Below are 24,602 nucleotides of genomic sequence, written 5' to 3'. Positions count from 1 at the left end.
GGACAAATCTTATTTAATGTAAACTTTAAGTTTAAAGCATAGAGGCCAAATCAGTATTTAATGAATTTATTAACAAGTGCTCTTGAAGTCAATCAGTTATGTGTGGTTGGTCAAAGTTGCCAACAATAGTTCTTTGAACTCTGGCTGCATGTAGTATGTAGAAACCCTTAGTAAAGACTGCACGTGAACATCAGTTGTATTGGAACGCAGCCTTGTCTCGTTAATGTTAATGGTCGAAAATACATGTAGACCCGAACAGAGCCAGTAGTTTCATGGCCATCCTTCAGTGGTTGGCAAACTTGTATTTATTCTGTGACGCATAAAATCTGTCAATACTTTCAGAATGGAATTTCACCATGAGGGTAGAAACTCTCTGCGGGCCGGTCAAAATCCCTTCGCGGGCCGTATGTTGCCCGCCCCTGGTATAGGCTATATATTGTATGGGCCCGCTGATTGCAATGTACGTATATTGCATATTGCACGTGCGCGACGTATGTTCAACAAGACGCTTCAAACAAGTACTTTATTGGTAGAATGTTCAATGTTCATGTTCATGGAACTGCAAATGAACGATATAGTGAGTAAGAACGTATGTATGTATTCCCGACGAATTCTATCGCGAAAGAATTTCCTGAGAAGGGGCAATTCTAAATAGCTAGAAGTGCAGGTTTCAGCCACCGGGCACGGTCAGTAGCTCTTCCGTCGTATTTCGTGGTCCGAATCGTTACGGTCAAGTTTTGGAAAGAGTCGTGGGTCGATCTAGAGTAGAAACAAAGGTAGGTGAGTGAGTACATGAAACACAAAGAAGGTACAAACGCACAAGGTTATACGTTGGTCAGTTAAATCACCAAAATGCAAAATGAAGGCGATCATACATTATTGAAATCAAAAATACAATAGTTTTTCGCACCCCGTGACCACGCCGATACAGAAATTAAGCCAATTCTTATGCACGTCACATTAGTTGCTCTTAGTGGAGTATACAAAGTTTCTATGAAAGGTATTGGATGCCAACGATGCGAACAACAGAGCTCTGCGCATTAACAATAATGTGAGATTGATATCAAATAACGGTCTGCGTTCGAGAAATATGAACTACAACAACGTCCTGCACTACTTTCGCTGCTAAGGCCTATAATGGAAATTACCAGTAAACGCCAGCAAACAATGAATTCTCGACTAGTTGGATATTTGGCTGGAATCGGGCGTGCTGATAAGTGTAAAACTTGTGCATCTTATGAATTTTTTTTGCTGCTCATTTTGTGAAAAGCCACCTAGTGGTCAAACCAAAAAAGGTTGACCTATTGAATACAGATGTGATTTAAAAGAACACATCCCGCAACAAAATGGTTGTATATTACAACAAGCCTATTGAGTAGCCTCGAATACAGCCGTAATCAGGGGATAAAACCAGTTCCGTACTATACTGTACACATTCGAAAAATATTCTAAATATAGGATCGCTGGCACTTCATGGGATTGAGTAAAATCCTAAATTTAGGATTACTGGCAGTCATATTTTAAGTTTGCGTATTCTACACAGGCGGTTGGATCTTGCTGCACCTTACGCATTGAAGTTTAATACACTGAGCAACGCGATGATCGACTGCCAATAATTGAAGAGACAAGAATCCTTCTGTAAGCGTACACCTAACAAATTATTCAGTGAAGTTAGCAAACGACTGCAAACACAAACCGTACGCAGGGGTGATAAGCAAGGAAGTACTGTCAATTTCTGCTTTTTGAGAGCAGTCCAGTACCTTTTGTCTCCTCGCGTTACTTAGCCCACTCTAATAGTTGTCATTAGACTGCTTCTACAACTCCCTATTTCGGCGGTTTTCGGGTATCAACTAGTAATTATCCCATCTTGTTAAGTTAAGGGTGGTTCTGGCATCTATTGGCAACACGTATCTCCGGCGAGCCCACAGACAGATAACAAAGAATAGGAAGGCGGTAGCAGTCATTCTGAGGTTTTCACAATGATCCAGGAGTGGTCAAAGTTGCAATGCAAGCTGACATCACGTTGTAAATGTAGATTTCTACTCAATCAAGTAGCAGATCAGTATTCAAGTCATTGAGTATGTCAAGAGTAAGCAGTTATTTCCAATTATTGTCGAAACTACTTCAAGCGGAAGTTGTAAATAGAAGGTATGAAAAGCAGAGAAGTAGTTTTGAAGAGTAGATTCGGTCGCGGGTTGGCGTAGTTTTGGCAGCTGATCAGAGGTCGCGACTTTCGAAATTGCAAGACGCATCTTTGCAACTGACGAAATATTCACTATCAACGCTACAGATAGGTACAACATTCGAAAACATATCCGGCAGTTAGCGCGGATGATAATTTCACGCGGTTCTTATGACGACTGCACTGCATAAAAAAAAGTGACACCAACTTATCCATCCCAAAACTACTTTCTACGTCTATATCAGACCTTCAACTCTTGTGCGGACATATGAGCATGCGGCACTTGTGCATGTGGGTAGGGCTAATTCTAGGATTAGGGTTAGTTTGGGGGTTATAAAGTGACATGCTCAGCTGTCGTTCTTCATTGTGATGCATGCTCAAATGTCGGGCAATCCCTCCGTCGAGTCTGACCACTGAATTTAACACTTGGTGATCTTGGAATTAGAAATGTAATGACTATCATGCATCATTATCGTATCATTAATTTCGAAAACTAACATTTCACTGCATAGTAGCATGAATTGTGATATACGGCACTTGGTGAATTCGGCACTCCGTATGTACGTATCATCGTATTCAGGTTAGCGATAAGAGTAGTAGGTTAGGATTGGGGGCGGTCAAGTGCAGTAATTCACAATTCACGCTCATATTCATCTTTGAATTTATCAATACAACATTGATGCATCGCTTTCATAGCAATAATAATACTCATTTTTAACGCTAAATACACAAAATGATGAATTGACTAGCAACCCTACCCAGCATCATTTATCTTGCGTTCCACCTTTCACGTTCGCCTTTGTTTCGTCGGACGAAGACGGCCGCGTAGTCGAGCACTGCAAATATCGTAAAATTTGCGATATTGTTAAACAAGTGACTATTCACATCTCTTACCATCCGTACTGAAGGATCTGTAAACCCGCCCTGAAAACCGCTGGCCGCTCCGAATTGCATAGGGAAACCCATGACATTCATCGGCATCTGATACCCAAACGGCTGCCCGTTCGTCGGCATCATCGCCGGCGCACCGCCAAAATAATACCCGCCACCCTGACCAGCCTGCATGGGCATCATATACTGACTCTGACCCGGGAATCCCGCGGGCACCATCTGAAACTGCGGCGCGCGCGTCCCGATGACCGCCTTATCATGCCAAACGGCAGACGTGTCCTGCGATTGGCCGCCGGCCGACACAGTATGATTAACATCCGAGTCTGAGCCGCCTTTCACGCTAGTTTTCGTGTCGCATTCGCTTTTAGGCTGCTGCAATTTACGATCGCCCGGCGGCATCATCATCATGCTTTGCGGCATTACAAAGCCCCAGTTCTGCCCTTGCGGCATCATTGGCATAAACCCGTTCATAGGCGTTTGCATCATCATGGGAGAACAGTTTGACGCCATCATGCCGGAAAAAGCCATCGGCATCATACAAGGAAATTGCGCCATGCCATTGACGCCTTGTGTTTGATTTTGCATGTTAGACCTGCACACCTGCGTGGCTTCCGCCGTGGTCTGCGTGACCGCTGGTTCCGAAGACGCCGACGTGTACGCTACCGCGGACTTCGGCGCCATCATAAAGCCCATCGATGGCGACGCCAGCATGGGCATCATAACGGGTATCATATTTTGCTGCATGGGCATCGGCATCATTTGCATCATGCCGCCTGCCGCGCCGGGAAACCCGGTCATCATGGGCTGCATGCGGGCGCCGGCGGTCGAGTCCATGCCAGAAGATTTTTCTGACTCCGGCCCAAGGTTTTCGCGGAAGCCCATTGATTTCGGAATGGCCGGTTTCGTGTTGTTCAGCGTCGTGAAGCACACCTGGAAGATTGACGTCTCGGAAATTCGGAAAATATTTTTCATGTAATTCAGTGGTCCTTAAACTTTAGTAGCCTGGGGAACCCTTACGGCAATCTGCAACCTTTTTGGAGACGCCAACTTTTTGTGAGCCACAAAAACAAAAATCTACAGCAATACACATCTTGTACATTATAATAGATTACTGGTGCACTAAATGAACCGTGCAGTGTGAATCAACAGTGTTAACACTAGAACTACCGGAACTTCGAACTACCTAGTGGCTTATTTGACACCAGTGTTGGGATCAAGTCACTACCTTCGAGTCACGAGTCATTGCACATTTTGACTCGAGTCAAGTCAAGTCAATCGATTTTTGGAGGTGACTCGAGTCAAGTCAAGTCACTCGATTTTTGGAGGTGACTCGAGTCAAGTCGAGTCAAGTCAAGTCAAGTCACGAGTCAAGTCACATTTCAAGTCAAGTTGCCTTTTCGAAGTATGTATGAGGTATGATTACGTCATTGCAATTTGCTAGCTGTCTGAAATACAGTTTGAGTGTTTATTGATTCCGAACGGATGACCGAATATAGAGTTAAATATACACACACGAAGGCGCTGTACCACTCACATATACGTAGAGCTGTTAAACTACGTAATTGCATAGCCACAGTTTATAGTTACCAGCCGGAATAGAGAATGGAGAAACAAATTGATAAGATTCTATATATTACCCATTTACAAATAGATATGATACAATTCGAGCCTGCGCCAATGGCTGAGGACTAAACTATATTCGAAGTCAATTTCAATAAAACAATAGGTTTAGTTAAGGTAAGAACAGAGAACGGAAATATACATTTTGCTATTTTATTACTTTACTACTAGAATTACAACAACGTAAGCTGTAAGCTTCGATCACTTCGTTTGCGGTCAATTTATTTGTGAGAGAACAATCGAGGCTCAGTGAAACGCACGATCATTGAATGATTGGTCGCTCTCACGGCTTATACCAGCGTTTTGCGAACAATCCGAACATATGCAAGATACAGTGATTTTTAACGACACCGATTAGTTGATGACTTGAAATTGACTCGTGAATTTTGCTCCGAGTCACGAGTCAATCCACATTTCTGATACACCGAGTCAAGTCAAGTCGAGTCATTTTAGCAAAGTGACTCGAGTCAAGTCAAGCCATGCGAAAAAGGTGACTCGAGTCAAGTCATGACTCGAGTCATCCCAACACTGTTTGACACATGTTGAATTTTCTTCGATTATGAACTGTGCAGTGTGAATCAACAGTGTTAAAAGAACAAAACATTTAAAATATGACTACGCAAAATTTCATGAAAATGCCATAATGACCATTTATTGCAAATCACTACGACTTCTGCGATCCCCTTTCAGAGACTAACTTGATATGCGAGGCTGTGCCTTAAAAAGTACCTATGTTTTGTTCGGTTAAAACGCAACAACATGACATTTATCACGAATCATATGTTTAAGTTTAGTGTGTCTTGACCTCCAAGGAACCCCGGTGACGAACTACTGATGAAATTATTCGCCCTATATCAAATCGTCCATTAGTCGCTTGAAGCTACAGATTGTGTATCTTGAAATCACAAACTTCCATACCGTATGGTGCCAGTTTTCGGTCACTCGAAGATCAGTTCTGGCTTCATAACACTCATCACCCATAACCCCCAAATCCACACTCTAATTACTGACAACGTGTTTCTGCCATAATTACCACATCACAGCGCTATCCACCGTGGCCTATGGAACGGAATTTGCGATTTTTAGTTTAAAGTCTAAAAAAGCGGCCTTTACTCGCTGGGTTATCTCAGCAGACTGGAACTGATTGCAAATTGAAAAAGTCCACGATCTAAGCCGTCTGTAAACAACAGTGCAGGGGCTTCTACTCCCTGGAACTGTAGTGAATTTTCGATTTCAATCTTATTAAATTAGCCCCGTCCAACTTTACTACGTCACATAACGTACCTCACTATCGTTAAGAGAATCACGACTTACCTGCGTTATCGATTTGCTTGGATTAATACGAGCCGATACAGATGGAAGCGTGCCAGCAGAAGCGCCCACAGATGAGGAAGGCGTCACCATTTTATACCGTTCTAGATAACAAAATCGACAGATCTCACTCTTACCCGTTTATCTAATATTATCGGTTGGCGTTGGCAGTAGCCGTGGATGGAATCGGAATTTATACTCAGCAAAAGTGAATTTAGGTCCCACCGACAAATGATCCTTCGTGCAACGTGACGAGCATCGACTTGAAAGAGTTTAATGTACCGCTTCTTCATCAATGGTAATGTAGTTATGCTGAGCAATCGTGAAAACAGAACTTTGTATACTTGACACCAGTGCAGTGGTTCTTAACCAGGTGGCACAAGCCAATTTTCAGGGAGGTGTGCTCTGCAACTTACTCTATCACTTCGACTCCCGTACCCACCACACTCGCAAGTACTTACATAGAGAATTCATGTCGTAATGTTAACAATGGTTTTAGATCATTCACTTGTATCACGACACTGGTGAAATAATTCTCAGTGCCTGCCTGAGGTAAGATTGCAAGGTGGCAGCTCAGATTTAAAGGACGGAACGTAACTATAACTGGGCCCGATTACTATGAACATCTTACCATTTTCACTGTTGACAGAAGATTCATAGCCTGGCGACTTGACACTGTTCTGCCTGGAATGCACTGGCTTGGAGAAGGGATCTAAATATCACCAGAGTCGTAGGGAGATGTCCAACGACACATTCAACAGCGCAAATTTACCTGGCAATTTTCTCCAAGATCCAGGTTTTCGCAGTTTTGCTGGGAATGTCTCTGCTGAGCTGTTGCTCTTTCGCTTTCGCGGAGGACTATGCAACTGGAATAGGACATTACCTGTTTAGTAATTGCCGGAGTATCGTGTCAATGTTGAATTTGGAAAATCATGTCGGTCTGTTTTTCTGGCAGGATGTCTTTCACACAAAAGTCAGATTTGACTTGACCGAACGAGCTGCGAACCGGATATCTAAGATCAGAGTACAGGTCGAGGCACCTTCACAAATAGGCGGTCCACACAAATGCTGCAGGTCACCGCATCGCATACAGAAGAGTAGGCCTACTAAAATATACGTGTACAAACGAAGAAGACCGACCTCAGGATCGTCGTAAAGATCTTCAATATCTGACTTGGACCGCGGACGACGATGTGCGCGATTACTCTCAATCAGTAGTCCGTCCGTGCCGCCCAAAGATCCTGGCAGTGATAAAGAAATTCAACCAAATCAATGCCATACAAGTTTGCTTTCAGGTACGTTTCCCTATACCATTGCAATGACATTTCATCTGGAGATGACCGTCTCTCAAACTCATTTATTTGATGTTGAACGAAATAGCAAAACGCTAGAGGTGGTCAGTAACCAAGTAATTTTACTTTTTCAGAGTGCTTAAGTGCCTACTACCACTTCTACTCAACAGGTTTTCATATTTACGCCTATAACACCTACTTACATACCCCTACTCGCACTTTTACTGAGTAGAAATTAACGTTATTTCTACTTCTACTTGAGTACCAATGTTGGGTACTACAGATAGTGGCAGAATACTCAAAGAGTTGAGTTCAAGTCCAAGTATACAAACGAACACCGAAATCATCCATACACCCCGGGTCATTAAAAAGGATAAGTAAAAAAGGACAGCCAAACAAACGACGAAATTAGTGAAATTATGACTAAAACAAGGTCAACACACTTTTCTTAAACCTTTTCGGTAAGCTAACTATCAAAAAAAGGTCGTCATGGCCTCGTTGGTGAAAAAACAAATTCGTCGCCAATATGAGAAATAAGTACAGTATAGCAACCCTGCGTATGACCGTGCACAAACTAGGTTACTACATATCGATTTTTGTCGGGTGCCAATGTCACACAGAATCGAGAAACGCGGCCATCAATATCATTAATATGTATATTTATTATTTAATGGATATTTAATATTAATATGTATTGATCACACATGACCAAAAGCAACAGATACGGCACAACAACACCGTAAAACCTCACCTTTTCTGAACGAATCACGTTGCAAACTACCGGCGCTCAAAAGTGGCGGACTGCCGGCAGAATTGAACGGAAACACGCCAAACTCAGACTCGGCATTGGAAGGCGTAACCACCTGTTTATTCCGCACTGGCGCCGCTGCCGATACTGGTGAGCTCGAAACGGCAAACCCGGACCCAGGCTTTATGGCCCTTGCTTGTTGCTTAGCGCTGTCCACCTGCTTGACCACGATTTTCAACGGGTTGCTCTGCATGAAGGTGCCGCCGCCTTGTGGCATGCTAAAACCCGTGTACGCTCGCACGTTTGAATACGGTCTGAATTGAGTGTTTGTGGGTCCCACCGGCATAGGAAACTGCACGGCACGCTGCATGGTATGGTTCCGTTGGCTGCCGGTGGTGTTGGGCTGAGCATTTCGCTGCACCGCAGAACTAGCGAGTACGCGCATCGCGGGTAGCATTGTACATAGGCGTCTCGCTTCATTCACCAAATTCATAGTGGAAGACAAGGGCGGGAACACGCTGTCTGCGGGTACTTGCAGAAACCCATTCACGGTGACAGACCCTTGACCATTTTGAGGCCATTCGCTGGGCGATTTGTGTGTGGTGTTTTCCATTGTAGTTTGAGACGTGGAGGTATTCTGGCTGGAATTATTCGTACCTCTGGATTCTGCAGTCGCTACGGGTTCTAGAAGGTTTACAGTACATGAAGATTGTTTGTTCAATAAATGGCAAACTACTGGCGCTAAACGATTTACGGTACACGAGTACCTATCATCCAATAAATATCAAACTCTTACTTTTCTGAATTTGCTCGCAAGCCTTCCGTAGCATGCTCTCCATTTCCGCAGGCTCGAAATATCTCGAGCCGACATCCTTGGCCCGCTTCAGCCTTTGCATTCTTGCCTTATTTTCCTCCGTTAAATGCGCCAGTTCTTTTTTCAGCATCTGCTCTCTTCGCTCCAGAACCTTGGCAAATACAAGAAAATGTGTTGAAAGATAACAATTGAAATTCTAGATTTAAAATAATTGGATGATACATTGAACAGAGTCAAGGATGGACTGTACGTTATTGCAAAGGGATTGATATTTGGGAACAGATACAACTTAGCTGGAGGGAAGATTTGCATAATGTCATGCGATTGTCACTCAAGTTGTGACCGCTAATTGTGAAGTTGAAGTGTGGGAATTGAGTGAAATTATAATCCAAAAGAATTGGACGGTGCTAATTTTCCCCGGGAAAGAGCAATAATTCATGTTTGGAGCTCAACGATCCATACCAGGTGATAATGCAAGTTGCCAAAAAATCGACACCTTCCTATCTTTTCATTGTATCGCAGTCTTGTGGTGTTTTGAATTGATGAAAATTCTTAATAAACTAAAACTTTATTATTATTGTTAACAGCAATGCAATGATATGATCTCTCACTCGAAGTGTTGGCCCTATCTGATCTGATGGGTTTCCAAGGAATTCGGCATTTGGTGAATGTAAGTTATATCACTATTATTATTATAACAGTACCACATCAATATAGTATTAGTAAATTTGAATATGGATGTTTCACTGAATATGAGCGTGAATTGTGCGACGGCACTCGGCATGAAGGGTATTCAGTAGGGCTCTTCAAAAATGACTTTTTCTCAAATCGCACTGGCTACTTGATAAAATTGTTTGATTACCTAATTTAAGCCTACACACAAAATTTGGTACAATTCCAACCATTAGCCGCATTGCTACGGGAGAAGAAAGTTTCTATTTATTATATAAAAATAAACTACAAAAAATTTGAAAATTTTCTGTTCACCCCATGAAAGTGTTAGGTTGTCTATAGAAATGATGTTCACCCAATTTGGTAGCATTCCAACCAGTACAAGCGGAGTTATTGCCGTCTAAAAATTTGGATTTGAATAAAATAGTATTTACGGTGGGCACCACTAAATAAATAATTAAAGAATTGGTCACCGTAAATACTATTTTATTCAAAATCCAAATTTTTGACGGCGATAAATCCGCTTCCACTGGTTGGAATTGAACCAAATTTGGTTTCTATAGACATCCTAACACTTTCATGGGGTGAACAGGAAATTTTCAAATTTTTTTTTTATTTATTTTCATGTAATAAATATAAACTTTCTTCTACCGTAGCAATGCGGCTACTGGTTGGAATTGAACCAAATTTGGTGTGTAGGCTTAAATTAGGTAACCTAACAATTTTATCATGTAGCCAGTGCGATTTGAAAAAAAGTCATTTTTGAAGAGCCCTAGTATTCAGGTCAGGATTAGGGTCCGCCAAGTGTCGAATTCCACGAAGAAGTCAGTGATAATCGCGTAGTGTGCCAGTGTACAGGAGCAATATGGCGGCAAGCGTTCGTACAAAATTTACATCGATCGCGCTTGACAAGGCCTAATCACCAGCGCTATAGCCTATAGGCCTATGCAAACGGAAGGCGTGATTGGCACGCGTCGCACGCATGACACGCGTGCATCGCGTCACGAGCACGCAGTACGCCGCTCGTCTGTGTACGAAAGTAGCTAAGCATTTATATCGCGCAGGCATCATCGACGACTCGCCGTAGTCTCTCTCGCTTTATTATATTTGGCTGGCGTATCCTCGTCTGAGGTCTTGTTTGGCAGTCACGCGTGACTAACCTTCGTTTCATCAGCTTGCTTCCCGTCCGACCGGTACACAACACACTACTTATTCAGTCGATCCATCCATCCTGAGTTCACATCCTTTCAACAGATTCTGATTTTTTCAAAGCAGGAACTCTATGTTGGACTATTCGTTTTAGAGAAGGCCTTCATTCTCATGCTACACGAAGTCGTTCTTTTTTCACGGTATCGCAATTTGTGTGGTATTTGGACCTATCTTCAATAAAAGCGTTTCCAATTCTGAAGCAATTAAGTTCACTAGGAAACGCAAAATTACACCGTCATTATCAATCGAAGACGCACAATAGCACACTTCCAAGTTCCAACTCGACACTCGCAATTTAAACTTCAATGACGGCTGGAATAAAGCGAGCATTCTTGCAGCCACATAGGGTGTCTCTCTTCACATATATCGAACAGCTATCTAGTGATGTCGAATGCATTATCAAATCAATGGTCACTGCTAACCACTCGTAACCAGTGTGCTGTGTGCGTGTGTGTAATGTGACGCCGTCTACGACTATTGACTAGTTGCCTACTGATTAGTGCAGTAACTGCGTATTATGAAAGTACGTCGGTACGTGCATCGCTGTACTTCAAGACATCCAGTACTGTCGCGATGATTGGCACCATCGTCAGTCAGGTGATCGCTGTACCGCGGACCCTTCACAGCGAGCAATCAGGTGCGGGCGCGAAAGAATCAGTGATCTCGAACTGTATTCTGGCGGCCAAGCCATATTTACTTAACGACGTGCCAGTACACGTCATGTTCCACCATATTGTCGATCCCATTGGCTCAACGCTGCCGATAACATTGGCACGATCGCGTTGTACCGTAAACACTCTACCACTGTTATAACAATCGGTTGATGTGAAGGCGACTCTTTGGGAGGCCGGTCTCGGGTGCGATCGGATTTTCTTTTCCAAGTTTTCTGAAGGCCACAACATAGCGTATATCCCTACGCTGGTGTATCCAGAGTCACTCTCGTCCAAATTTCGCATCACAATTCGTCATGAACTGCATTTTGCTTACTGCATCCATATCCACATTGAAATTATTCGCAATGATAAATATATTCTCTCCCTCTCATGAAACCTTGTGAACTGTCTCACTAAGATGATATACTCAAAACGAAATATATTAAGAACAATTGCAGCACAACCATTTATAATCAAATCAATGAACATAATCATCTGACGAATGCCACAGTTACCTGCACCGTCTTTATAGCTTCCCTCAGTATCGTCAGATGGGAAGTCTTCGGTCCCAGCTTGGGCATGCTGCTTCTGAGCCTTTCGTAACACTGCTTCAAGTACCTTCGTCTGAAATTCAACCGGGATAGACAACTTCCGACAATGGATATATTCAGGAGGTGTCAATACCTGCTTTTTTCCAATTGGTTGTGAGTTTCGCGGGCATTCGTTCTGGTGATGAAAAAACAGCATTGCAACAGTCGTCTCATGTGCGAGGTTTCAAGAAATATTAGTGCTAGTCGAAACATCACCTGATCTTGCAAGGCGACACTTTGACCATAAATTACTTTGGTTTGTGACAGTAAGTACCAGGTCGCAAGCACAGATCAATACAAATATTTTAAACGATGAATGCTGTTCACAACATTTACCGTCTTGTTTTAACATTCTTCTGTTTAAAGAGAGCACAGCATTTGTTATCGTTATATATTCTTGTTTGTATCGCCTTCGCCAAGAAGTTGAAAAGCAGAACTGGAAGCTATATCTACATTACACCATATTTCAATCCTCTTGAACTTCTCGCGCAAAAGATGGAAGCAAAACAACAAATAATTTCAATAGAATTGTAGGTAGCCGTAGGGCAATTAGGGATGAGCACAATGATTCGATTCGAGTAGTAGGAATCAATGTTTCCAGCACCTATTATGCACCTCCGCCTTGATACTATCATTGGCTTCATGATATCATTTGAAACATGCAGCATGACGTTATACATGTTCGTGAAAACCCGGCATTTTTGGAAGCAGAGCATCATCACATAGTTATGGTTAACAATTATTTCAAGTGTAACCAGGGATATATAGAACTACTACCGTATCTAGATATCCCTGAGTGTCACTAGCACTATTTTCTTTGCAATCTTGCATATCTGAAATTTCCACATCATCCATACTGGTATGGCGTCATAAGGAGCAGAACTGGAACAGTCGAAGCCTAATACTCGCAATACGGGATATATAGGTTTTACTGCAACTTTGGAAAACAGGAATATATCGCAATACCCGTGTCGCTTGTTGGGCGAGTCGAGAGAGGATAGTCCAAAGATTCCTTCCCACGGTAAATCCCCTGAAAATAAATATAAACCTCCTGTAACTGTCAAAACCAAAAAATTTGCTACAGGCAGGATTATCATCGATATGGATCAAAAGCTAAAGACAGCCAAAAATTCTGAGTAGTACAAGTCTGAAATTTCTAAATTTGAAAAGGTCGTCACTTTCACCCGATCTCAATCACGGCCTCATTGCTTAAAACAAGACAAACTAAGGATACAAGTTAACACGGACAAATCTTGTTATGAAATCGTAATTTTACAAGACATCGCCTTTCAAATTAGGACAAATCTTAGAAATAAGGACGGTAAGGCAACCCTGGCTATAGGGCTCGAACATTGGCATCACAAAATCATCATCGCACAACTACAAGTCACACGTACCGTTAATGGCAGGCCTATCTTTGCGGAGTGGCACCAAAGACGTATGGCCATGTGGCAGTTTAGGAGAGTCTGGCAGCACAGCACCCGTGTTTGACACTGATCCAGTAGGCGAAGACGCAGTTGCACTAGACACGGGAGACAGCGACGAATGGTGATGGGCTGACATGGTAACGGCATCTTCGCTGTTTATCGTGAGAGGGTTGTAGTGACAAGGTTGGTCACGAGTTTGGTCCCTCACCAATAGGCACGACAAAACAGTTCGACCTCCATCACTGGTTGTGCCTGTAATGAATGGAGTGATCGAGGATTCTAGTATTGATCAGTTGCTTGTGGGATATCATCTGTAGCAAGACTAAGTAATAGAAAAGTCCAAACATTAAACAAAGAATGTATGGGAAACTAATAAATTTCGGACTAAATGAAAATGTAGAATAATTCCAAACCGGCATCTGATTCTTCAGCGTTATTCTCTGGATGAGATGTTCTTGGCCATTCGCTTGGGTCAATATCATCTGAAATTGAGCTTGTGCTGCCACCAGATCCCTAGAACAGAAATATCACTTATATTGTAATAAATACATATATTATCCTGGGAAGAAAAACATATATTATTTGATAGCTAATCGACAATAAACTTTTGAACAATGTTATATCACATGACAAACTCAATTCCACCTGATTTTATATTTTTTGATATATTGGCAAAGCATATTATTTAGTAAGAGGCCAGAGCATTAAGAGAGAGAACTGTCCCCAGCTGCGATATGAGAGAACTGAAAAACAGATACCTTGAAGCTCCCATTGCTAGACGCCTGATCTGGTGTCTTGTTATTCAACTCTGAAATAGGAGAGAAAGGTTAGGCAATCAAGCCGCCTGAGATGATAGCATTCAGAAACTGACATTATGTAACTCATGAAACTGAATATGCCAGCAATCTTTGATAATATTACTTTACCGGCATACGCAATATACTCGATGATAAAAATGACCGCAACAACGGTATTGGATGCACGCACAAGTAAGTCCTGTACTTCAATGCCTTGGGCTGTAGGTGAAGGGGGATAAAACAAAACTTCGTCTCATATTTTCAGATGCAGTACCTTCGGACTAACCGAATTTGGTCAGAGGCTGGTGGCTATTTGGTAATTAGGATTATATATGTACTGACATGATGGCACAATAAGTCCATATACAATATACGCAATAAACCCTGGAATTTAAATGCTCCACTAATGTAATTATACTATCTGCTGTTATATGTAACAGATTTAGAATTTATAAGATATTTGTCGCAGCAGCCCGATTCAATGATATTCTGTCTGTTTCAACTCTTGCCTCAGGGCGCGATGCGATCCAGAGTAAAACTTACAATATCATTGTTTCATTGAATTCTGCCAATTTCTGACAGGTTCCATGATGTCTTGAAGACAATCAGACATCTCTGCCTGCACAGAATACACGTAAAAAAGGTCTACACACCTAACATTTCTCTTGCTATGCCATACACCATAGCATTAATGAGTGCTTACGTAGAAAATTTCAGTAATCATTCAACAGAACCATTGAATTGAACATTCCACTCAACTCATATATGTCAGGTAAGATATGCCAATTGGGAAAGGTAGGTGGATGGGTGCTTGATTGATAGACTACTTCCTAATTTTGTGGTATTTTGGATCGATGAATGAACGAATGGCAAATGTGACCAATTGACCATCTCACTCAAAACATGCAAATCTATCCACAAGCTGTTCTTTAGTCGACAAAGTCATGATTATTAAGACGTATAGAACATAGGTATATTCTAGGGGTGCTCAAGTATTTTTTTTAGCTGTGAACCCTTTACGATGTACAGTACATGCATATATGGATGGTGTACCCCTTGCCAAGAATTTCTATCCAAAGTCAAAGTACGATTGTCCGTAAAGTCTCATTTTAGGGTTTGAAGCCATAACTAGGTCTAACTGCAAAGAAAAAACTTGAGTCATAATAATTTCCGTCACTTAGAATGGGGGATAGTGGTGTGGACAGGGGCAGAATCGGCGAACCCTTCACCCCCTTTCCAAGCTTGACTTCAGCCTCTTAAAATCCATTATTGCTTTCTCGGGAGAGCAATCTGCTTATCACTTATTCTGAATGCATTCGTGTATTGTTCATATTCATGCATTTGTTGTACATTGTCTTAACGACCTAAATACTTATATCATTCTTCATACAATATTATGTCCTAACATTCAGTCATCAATAGCGCACTGAAATTTGTTTGATTCCCTAAAGCGAATAAGGGATATGAGTAGGCCTAAGTCATTATTCACATATTGGACCTGAATTGAATAAAATGTCTCCAAATCTATATTTTAGTATTACGTAACTGGCATCTATGCGTTTAGAGACGTTAACATGAGCAAGATTATCTGATCCTTGTTACATTGGCATTTGTAGATAGATTTAACCCGATTGATCCTTTAAAATTTAGAACATTCTCCGTTTTCAAAATGTCCTACTCTTCCGCTTTTGTTTCACCTCTCCCGCCTTGTATCTTGGCTGGTTATGCGCCTGATGGAGGACACAATCTTTGCATGAATTTTCCTTATATCTTATATTATTCTCATATTTCCGTTACCTTATAACATTATATTATTATATCTTAATCATAACAGATGTATATAGTCTTAGTGGCCTGGCGAGTGACCCTGATACGGTACAATGCAGAATCAGTTTCTCAGAAAATTCACTTCACTGTGATCATGGAACTGTGGAAGTCCCATAAATTATGCTTATCATTGTACGCAAGCAAAACACTGAATAATGAAATTGCACTAATCAATAGAGGTGGTCAATAATGAAGTAGGCTACTTCTACTTTTTTGAAGTACACAAGTAGCTTTCCGCCTATTGCAGTACCCATTTGAGTAAATTTAATGTTACGCTACTTCTACTTTCTAATATTCTATGATTTACTTCCTTACTTTTCGCTATTTTCAGTTTGTCAAGTAGAAGTATTATATTCCTCCAATTAGAGAGAAAAAGACTGAGGAATTTCGGCGCTGTTTTCACTGAGGATTTAAGTTTCACAAAAGTCCAGTAAAGCACAGAATTTTCGATGCTCTTCGTGCAAAAGTAGATATAGACCGACATACGTTTTCACGCATGTATCGGTGAATATAATTAAGGTAACGGGCTGCATGGTTCTGTTCACACCACTTTCTCGTTCATATGACACATGTTTAATCACAGAAAAAAGGCCTATGGCTAATCAAAACGTTTGGAACTACCGTTCTGCAATCTAGCAGCACAGGAGGTGACCTAGTGTGGAAAAGTGATCTTTGCCTTTTTTAGTGTTAGAACTGTTTTAGCAGACTACTGTTGAAGCTTTCTGGACAATAGACACAAAATATATTTTCCGTGTTTTAGAAATAGTATTTGTATTTCTCTTTCACAGTACCATTACTTTGATTTCTTCTAATTAATTTCAGTTCTTTTATCAGAACATTCCTACTGAAGTTCAAAACAAAGTGTAGTGTCAGTATTGACTTTATTTCTACCTATCTATCTCAACTAATTAGTTCTGCAGATACTTGAAGTAGTTTTAGGTTGCTTTAAAAGTAGTACTTATAGGCCTACTCAATACTCATTCTTGAGTGGATTTTTGTGGCACTACTTTCACTTCCACTAGAGTAGCTTTCTTGACTACTTCGACCACTTCTGCTAATCAAACCATATTCACAACGAGCAAGTGACACTGGTCCTGGTTGAGCTAATCTAATATCTACAGGATTACCAGTTAACTCGGCACTTGGTAAATTCGACCCTTGGAGAATTTTGTATTAAAATGTATTAACAACTATTATTATGAATTAATAAACTAACTAACTATATTATTATCAAGTGATTTGTCAGTATTGCACGTATTAATATTAGTTGTGCCAAGTTTACTGGCAACCATCTACAGTAGGCCTTGACTTTCATCACTGCGGCTGTAGAGAAACATAAACTTATAGTTGAGGCGAGTAACATTACATTGCGATGCAAAAGCTCAATCATTACATCATCCAGCAATGGAAAGGCATGGTGGTTTAAGCCCTAACCACTGCATTTAGTAGGCTGACAACTTCTTCTTACTTGGCGCAAAAAAGTTGAAATCGTTATTGTTGAGAACAATCAGAGTTTCAAAACTCCGTAATTTCTAGCTTAGTAACTATATTGCATCACATCATTTCAGAAATATGTCATCAATTTATAGGACTAGGTGGTAAACTGGTGATAACTCATACGAAATATAACATGTCGATGTGCCTTATCAACAAATAGAAAAATATTATCACTGAAAAGAAGATGACATATAAATGTCAAGAACGAATATTCCGATTTAAGAATATTAAATAAATTCAAATATTTTTACCCAAGACAGATTGAGCCACAGCTCGCTTCCTCCAATGCGTTATTGTTGCATCTCCAGACAGTTTTCTTTGACTTGTAGCCGACGAAGGCGATTCACTCGACTCTGATGGAGGGTTGGACTCCTCAGATGTCATTTCATCTTTATCAACATACTGTGCTGCATCTATTAGTGCTTTTAAGCTCATTTTAAAGACATTCAGCTAGGAGCACTGGCAAAATGAGGAAAGTCATATCATTGCAAATTCATAGTCTACATTTTCCAGCATGATTATTAGGTCGAGTTCAGCTCTTCACCTGATGGTATATTTGACAGCTCCCCTCTCTGCTACTCATGATAGGATTCGTGCCTTAAAAATTCAATAACTCCCATCAACATCAAAAGCACACTGCCACAACAAACCGATAAAAAATCATCAAGATTTAAAAACATGATTGAGTAATACTACTTTGGTGTATTTTGGTATCAAGATTCTTAGTCCTCCTAAAACTCAGAAAAAAAGACTTCAAGCACTGTTCGGAAAACCTAATTTTGGAATAAACCACGGAGTCGTCGTGAACAGATGCTCAAGCTCATGTGTCAATTCAATCCGTCACTCACCAGCATTTTGACATTATCATGTCAATGACACTGGTCTCCTTAGTCCGAACGTAAAAAAAACAGTAGGTAAATCTAATAATGCGTCATTTTTCTGTGGCTAATCCAACTTTACTGTTGCTCACTGCACTCGCTTGAAGAGTAAAAGCAATCCTGCCGAAGCCTTTCATGACAAAAAAACACCATAACTAACTCTGTCAGTCGACGACGACGCCTTCAGTGGGTAAGCGGACCGTGCAGACGAGAGAAATGTGAGAAAACATGCGCGTCGGCCTCTCACGTGATTCACAAGAATAGGTCACACGCGAGATTACGAGAGATTCCCTTTTTTGTTATGTCAGGCTGATACAGCCAGCATGTGTACGTGATGATTTATCGTTTATTCATTTCGTAACGGCGAAGCTTAGTCACTGAATTTGATTACGGGCCATTCTTATCGAAATCGCGTGCAGCGACCGAATTCATAGGATGGATTTTGTTTAGCCTGGATGTGCAACTGATAAATCGCTACTCAAAAGATTTGGTGTTCTAAACATAGAATATATCACGCAGCTAGAAATTGCCAAGTATATGTATCAGTTCCAGCGCGTATTAGCTAGGTTTACCATAAGTCCTCTTTTAAGATGATTCGGCCTCTTTTTCGACTTTTTTGAAAGCGTCCTTGGTGGACGCCCTTCGTCCTCTTTTTTGAAAATTTCGGTCAAATTTACGGCCGAATTCGACCTAAATGCCGTAAATCAGCACGGAAGTACGCTCCGGTGGGTATTTCGGGAGCTGAGCCCTTGACCTTTTTTTAGTCAACCACTTGATAACGTGAAAGAAAAACTGTATTTTGGCACTGAGCGAGAAAGTTGACCTTTTCTTTTAGTCAACCGACCACGAAGTGGCAAAATTTACCATTTTTCAGGATTTTCCTCCGGTTTTGCATGTCTGAAAATTCTGAAAAAGTGTCCCTCTTTTCAGATTTCCAAAATATGGTAACCCTAGGATTAGCTATCCCTCAAATTTCAACGACTACTTCACGTCGGAGTCAAAAGCGGCACACGCGCGTCAACGAAGAACAACTGTCATATGATCAGGACGGAATACAAGAAAACGCATTGCTCTATCAAGTCCGGACCCCAATTGTGGAACAGCATCTCGCCGGCTATTAGACAGTCGTCGAGCATGTCCGCATTCAAGTTGAAATACAAGCAATTTCTTCTAAATGAATACTAGTCAGCCTTCAGGATTACCAGCCACGACCTAACAGATCGATCTCGCCTCCGCCACATGCCTCCTCATTTTGTCGCTTTTGCCTTTTGTATCATCTGCTTCATTTAGTGTGCACTGTGCATGCCTCGCTTCTCTACTTCGCCTAGGCAAAGGTGGGTGTCTGATCTCATAGACTACCTAAAGTCGTTTCGACATCTTCCTATATCTTTATTGTATCGCAGTTTTGTGCTGTTTTGAAATTATGAAAATATTGATAAACTTATACTGATACCGATTTGCGTAGCCAAGAGGGGCCCAAAGGGCAGTGTTGGGATCAAGACACTACCTTCGAGTCACGAGTCATCTCGAGTCATTGCACAGTTTAACTCGAGTCAAGTCAAGTCAATCGATTTTCGAAGGTGACTCGAGTCAAGTCAAGTCACTTTTTTTTTGGAAGTGACTCGAGTCAAGTCAAGTCAAGTCACGAGTCAAGTCATAATTCAAGTCAAATTGAATTTTCGAAGTATTAGGGATGATTCAAGGTCATTACATTTTGCTAGCTGTGTGAATGACAGATTGATTGGTGATATCTCTTGAATCAAGTAACGAGTATTAACTTAAATATACGTGCAAAAAGGCGTTGTGTCGCTCACGCACGCTTAGAGCTGCTAATGAAATACGTGAGCCAAAATAGAGCATCAAATACGAAGCGCCGAGAAGTTGAAACAAATTGATATGGTACAATATACACTACCTATCTACACATCCGTGAGATTATAAAGGCATAAACTATATTCGTTCGATTCAAATCATACAAGATGGTTGGCTAAGGTGGGCACTTCGCGATGGAAGCACTGAGCCGCCTAAAACACTGAGATACGTTGCTATTAGATTATTCTACTGCTAGTAGGCCTACCTACATAAATGTAAGCTGTGCTCATTTCGTTTTCGGTCAATTTATTTGTGATGTAACAATGGAGGATCAGTGAAAAGTACAATCACTGAATGACTGATTGCTCTCACAAGTCACACCGGCGTATCGCGAACAATCCGAACATCAAAAAGATGCAGCGATTTAATCGACACTGTTTACCAGATGACTTGAAATTGACTTGCACGGGCGTAGTCAGGAGGTCTCGAGGGTCAAGTGTGTGAACCACTGTATTAGATGGTGTTACGATAACCTCGAGCCCTGATTAGCAAATGCTCGTCCTTATTTTGATTAGGCCAGGGGTGCTCGACCCGCGACGTACGGCCGCATGCAATAGTAAGACCATGATTATGCGGCCGTCTACACATTAAATTTAGCGTATGTTCGCGGCCGTCAATATGCAATTTGAATTTCCGAATCATGTTCCCAAATATTTGGGAGATTTCAATTCAACATTCTTCGCGCTTGGCGCGATTCAGGCTGACTTGGATTTTTCGTTTTTAATATAATAAGGCTCTTGCAATCTGAGCTCCACCGTACAAATGCAAACCGCAGAGGAAAATGATGCGCCTCATAATAAAATATACTAAGTTGGAATCGTTTGCGTGTCTCACGAACGGAGATTTTTCCTGATGAGAGGTCAAGAAATAACAACATGCAACAAAGTGATTAATAAAAACCGGAAGATACATCATCATTAATTTTGTGCTTAAATTTTCGACGACACCACACCACATCTTACACCACACCTTATGCACGAGCAGCGTATTCAAGGGGAGGTTTTAGGTTAGGGGTGGGCAATTATTTTTCTCCGCGGGCCAAATGAGAAGTAGAAAATATGTTGGCGGGCCGAGTGAAAAATTTTAGCTGTAATATCAAGCGTATTTTAATTTTATTTCTAAATTACATTGTTAATAAATGCTGCTCGGTGAATGTGTTGATGTTAGGTAATGGGAAAGTGACGGTTAATTTAAAAAATATCTATTTGCCGTCATGATTCGGAACAATGTGAAACATGATACATTGTGAACTCTCTTTAAACCCCTATCCACGTTCTTCTATTAAGACACTAAAACAGTGGTTCTCAAACTCTTTTAGGCCCGCTCCCCTTTATGATAGTGCAGTGGCGGCTCGTCCTATAGGGCAACTGGGGCATTGCCCCACCTAAAATTCTGTTCAATAACAATTTAACCATTTATAGACGCACAGCAATCAATATATACCGAGATCACAGCGAAACCCGCGTTCTTCTTGTGCTTTCGCTTGCAAACGCCCATACATAGCGAAGTCTCTGCGAAAATCGAATTCTCTTCTGTGTTTTCGCTTTGTGAATGCCTAGCCGGGGCTTGCCCCGGTATCGCTCATAACAAGCTTTCACTATCTATTCTCTCAAAGCCGCGCACAATAAAGAAACGGTGATTTACTCTCTCCTATTCGTAAAATGGCCGAGCAACCGGGGCAAATATGCCTACTCGCCCCTAAGGTGTGATGTAACAATCGTATCTATATCTGAACTCGGTTACCGTAATATGCGTTGAGTCGACCTTTGCTGGTATAGGTCGATTTTGACGGTGTTTCGCACCATGATAATTCTTGAAACTTGGTATGATATGTCGTGAAGGTAGTATTTAACACTGCTCCAAGTTTTAGGCTTGCTACTTAAAGATAATGGTAGTAATTCCGTTTCCGAAGTTCAGTGTGTGCTGATCTATCATGTACATAGTACAGCAAACGGATTTTACTCAAAAGCCGGTATTGGTCTCCATTGATTTTGACGATGTTCTATACCGAGATCGGTCATGACATTTGGCACGGTAAGTGTTAGTATCGACCGATGTAACAAGTTTTAAGTTTGTCACTGAACTATGTGGGTGGTAATTTCGTTTCCAAAGTCGAGTAAGAGCTGACTCTTCATTTATCGCCAACAAATTTACGCAAAAGCCGTTATTGGTCTCTATTGATTTTAACGATGTTCCATACCTAGATCTGTCATGAGCTTTTACACGGTATGTCTTGATTTTAGTATCGAACGCGGTGCCAAGTCTTAAAGTTGACACTCAATGATTGAGGCAGTTATTTCGTTTTCGAGGTCGAGTATGGTAGAGATGCGCGCTGATCTGATACTTAGCCTACCTACGTCATTGCGGATCTCACGCAAAAGCCGGTGTCGGTCTGTGCTAATCTATAGTCTGCGTTCCATAACGAGATCGGTGATGATATTTCCAATGGTATATCTCGATGATCGCATGAAACAGCTAACCAAGATTCTCGGTTTGCATTCAAGTATTCGCATAATTTTATGTTCGCCAATGTCCATTTCACTGTGAAATTGTGGCCTTCAAACCATTTGCTTACAATCCCCTGTCAATTGCGATAGCTATTTCATTTTCGATGTCGGCTAACAGCTGATCATTCGATCAGCCTATTCCTCGATCTATTTTACTCAAAGTCGTCTGTTTGCATTGATTTTGACAGTGTACCATACCGGAATGGGTTATGAGATTACGTATGCTACTTCTCGATGATTTCTTGTAACAGTATACTAAGTTACGGCTTTTATTCATGTATTTATATATTAATATATTTTCCAACGGCGATTTCGCAGCAGACTTATAGACAGTGAGCCGTATGTGTTGTGTCACAGTCTCCAGTTTCCAGGCCAAAATGTCCTACGTTGTTCCGAGACCGAAGTTCCGAGGCTGCTGTCCTTAGTTCTTTAAAGACCATTCAAATTGATGTTCTGGATTCAATATGACAGGCCCAATCTATGAGATAACAATTGCGTATGTGTCCGAACTCGTTGACCTTTCCAGTTAGGCTTACGCAATCTCTCGAGTTCTAGTCATTGGAATTAGTCAGGTCAAGTCAAGTGCGAACATGAATCGTATTGAATCTTTATTCCGTACGTAGTTTACGCAGTTGCCTTTAGAGCGAAAATGAGAGGTCTAGAAGTTGTCCAGTCTATTGATCCGATCGTACGCCGGGTGCCTCCGCTTTGGTTGCCTATTATCACCTGGTCGTAACCAGAGATGGCCACAGTCCGGTTCAGGAGCAGGAGCAGGATTTCAATGTTTTTTTACCTGGCCGGACTGGATCCGGATTTCGAATTTGGGGTGACGGTCGGATTTTAGGGTCTATCGATTTGCGTAATCTATAACTCTACCATGAAATCAAAACGCATGCTACTAAGGATGACCTGATACTTGATTCGTGGCATAGGGACGATTCTTAGTTCACGTACATTTTGTAAAATAATCCTGATTAAAAATAAATGAATAAAACATTTGTTACCACACTTCAAGTCACGGCTCACCGGCAAACCTCTCGCGGCACCTACGTTAAAATCACTGTTGTCGGGAAATTCATGTGACCATCATAAAGTTACTTTTTTACGTTGGAAAACGCCATTGTGACGTCATCTTGATAAAAGTCGCTCGCAGCCCTTGCCCCACCACCCGATATTGTCACGAGCCGCCACTGTGATAGTGAAAGATTTCGCGCCCTCTATGATGATATCACAAAATATTGAAAAGAGCAACCAGAGTGCTAGCAATTCTAACGGATAGTTTGGTGGTATGGAAGGCTATGGCTGTTGATGAGAGAATTATGAAATATCAAAGTCGGACAATAACAGACATAGCAACAACTACGAGCAAGTTAAATCGCGCATAGCGCGAAAAAAAATTCATTTAACTGCGACTTCGCGCCCCCTTCAGATGTTTTCACGACCCAGTTCGAGAACCACTGCGCTGAAATGCATTTGGGATAGTACGAAGCTCATTGTCTTGGTCGCTGCTTTCAGAGCAGTGTGCAGCTTAAATAGCCTTGATGTTGAGCGAAGCTTGCAGTTTTTATGAAATTCGCCGTTCCTTGACGGAGCGTCTGACTTCGAGTTTTTGTCAGGACCGACTTCAATTAAAATCCTTAATCTCGGCGACATGCTTGGCGCAAACTAAAAGGATAGGTTCAATCCTGACTCCAGTACACAAATATTTAGTGCTCCAAACCTTCTTTGAATTTTAGCTGTGGCTTTTCTTTTTTTTTTACATGTCCGTTCAGCATTTATGGGTGATAGATATGGTGAGTCATGTAGTATAATCGC

The 24,602-nt window shown here is 41.4% G+C and overlaps 2 protein-coding genes across 2 annotated transcripts in view; both read right to left on the bottom strand.

Annotated features, from left to right (window-relative positions):
• Positions 1-24,602, bottom strand: part of LOC145433900 (mitogen-activated protein kinase 1-like) — a 77,079-nt gene that overhangs the window by 17,345 nt on the left and 35,132 nt on the right. The gene's annotated exons all lie outside the window — the stretch shown is intronic.
• On the bottom strand, positions 512-18,570 carry LOC145433888 (uncharacterized). Its single transcript, XM_080311141.1, has 16 exons — positions 17,782-18,570; positions 14,168-14,217; positions 13,823-13,922; positions 13,380-13,661; positions 12,949-13,012; positions 12,077-12,118; positions 11,908-12,016; positions 8,841-9,009; positions 8,048-8,728; positions 7,145-7,245; positions 6,777-6,870; positions 6,636-6,716; positions 6,008-6,108; positions 3,077-4,003; positions 2,941-3,018; positions 512-759 (listed from the first exon to the last, which is right to left on the bottom strand). Exons 1-15 carry the CDS (start codon positions 17,963-17,965, stop codon positions 2,947-2,949), a joined length of 3,057 nt encoding a protein of 1,018 aa, XP_080167267.1. The 5' UTR covers positions 17,966-18,570; the 3' UTR covers positions 512-759; positions 2,941-2,946.

Source organism: Botryllus schlosseri, chromosome 2, assembly GCF_051294905.1.
Source record: "Botryllus schlosseri isolate E-star chromosome 2, Bs_hap1, whole genome shotgun sequence".
Taxonomy (NCBI): domain Eukaryota; kingdom Metazoa; phylum Chordata; class Ascidiacea; order Stolidobranchia; family Styelidae; genus Botryllus; species Botryllus schlosseri.
The sequence above is the reverse complement of the archived record's forward strand: the minus strand, read 5'-3'. Positions and strand labels throughout refer to the sequence as shown.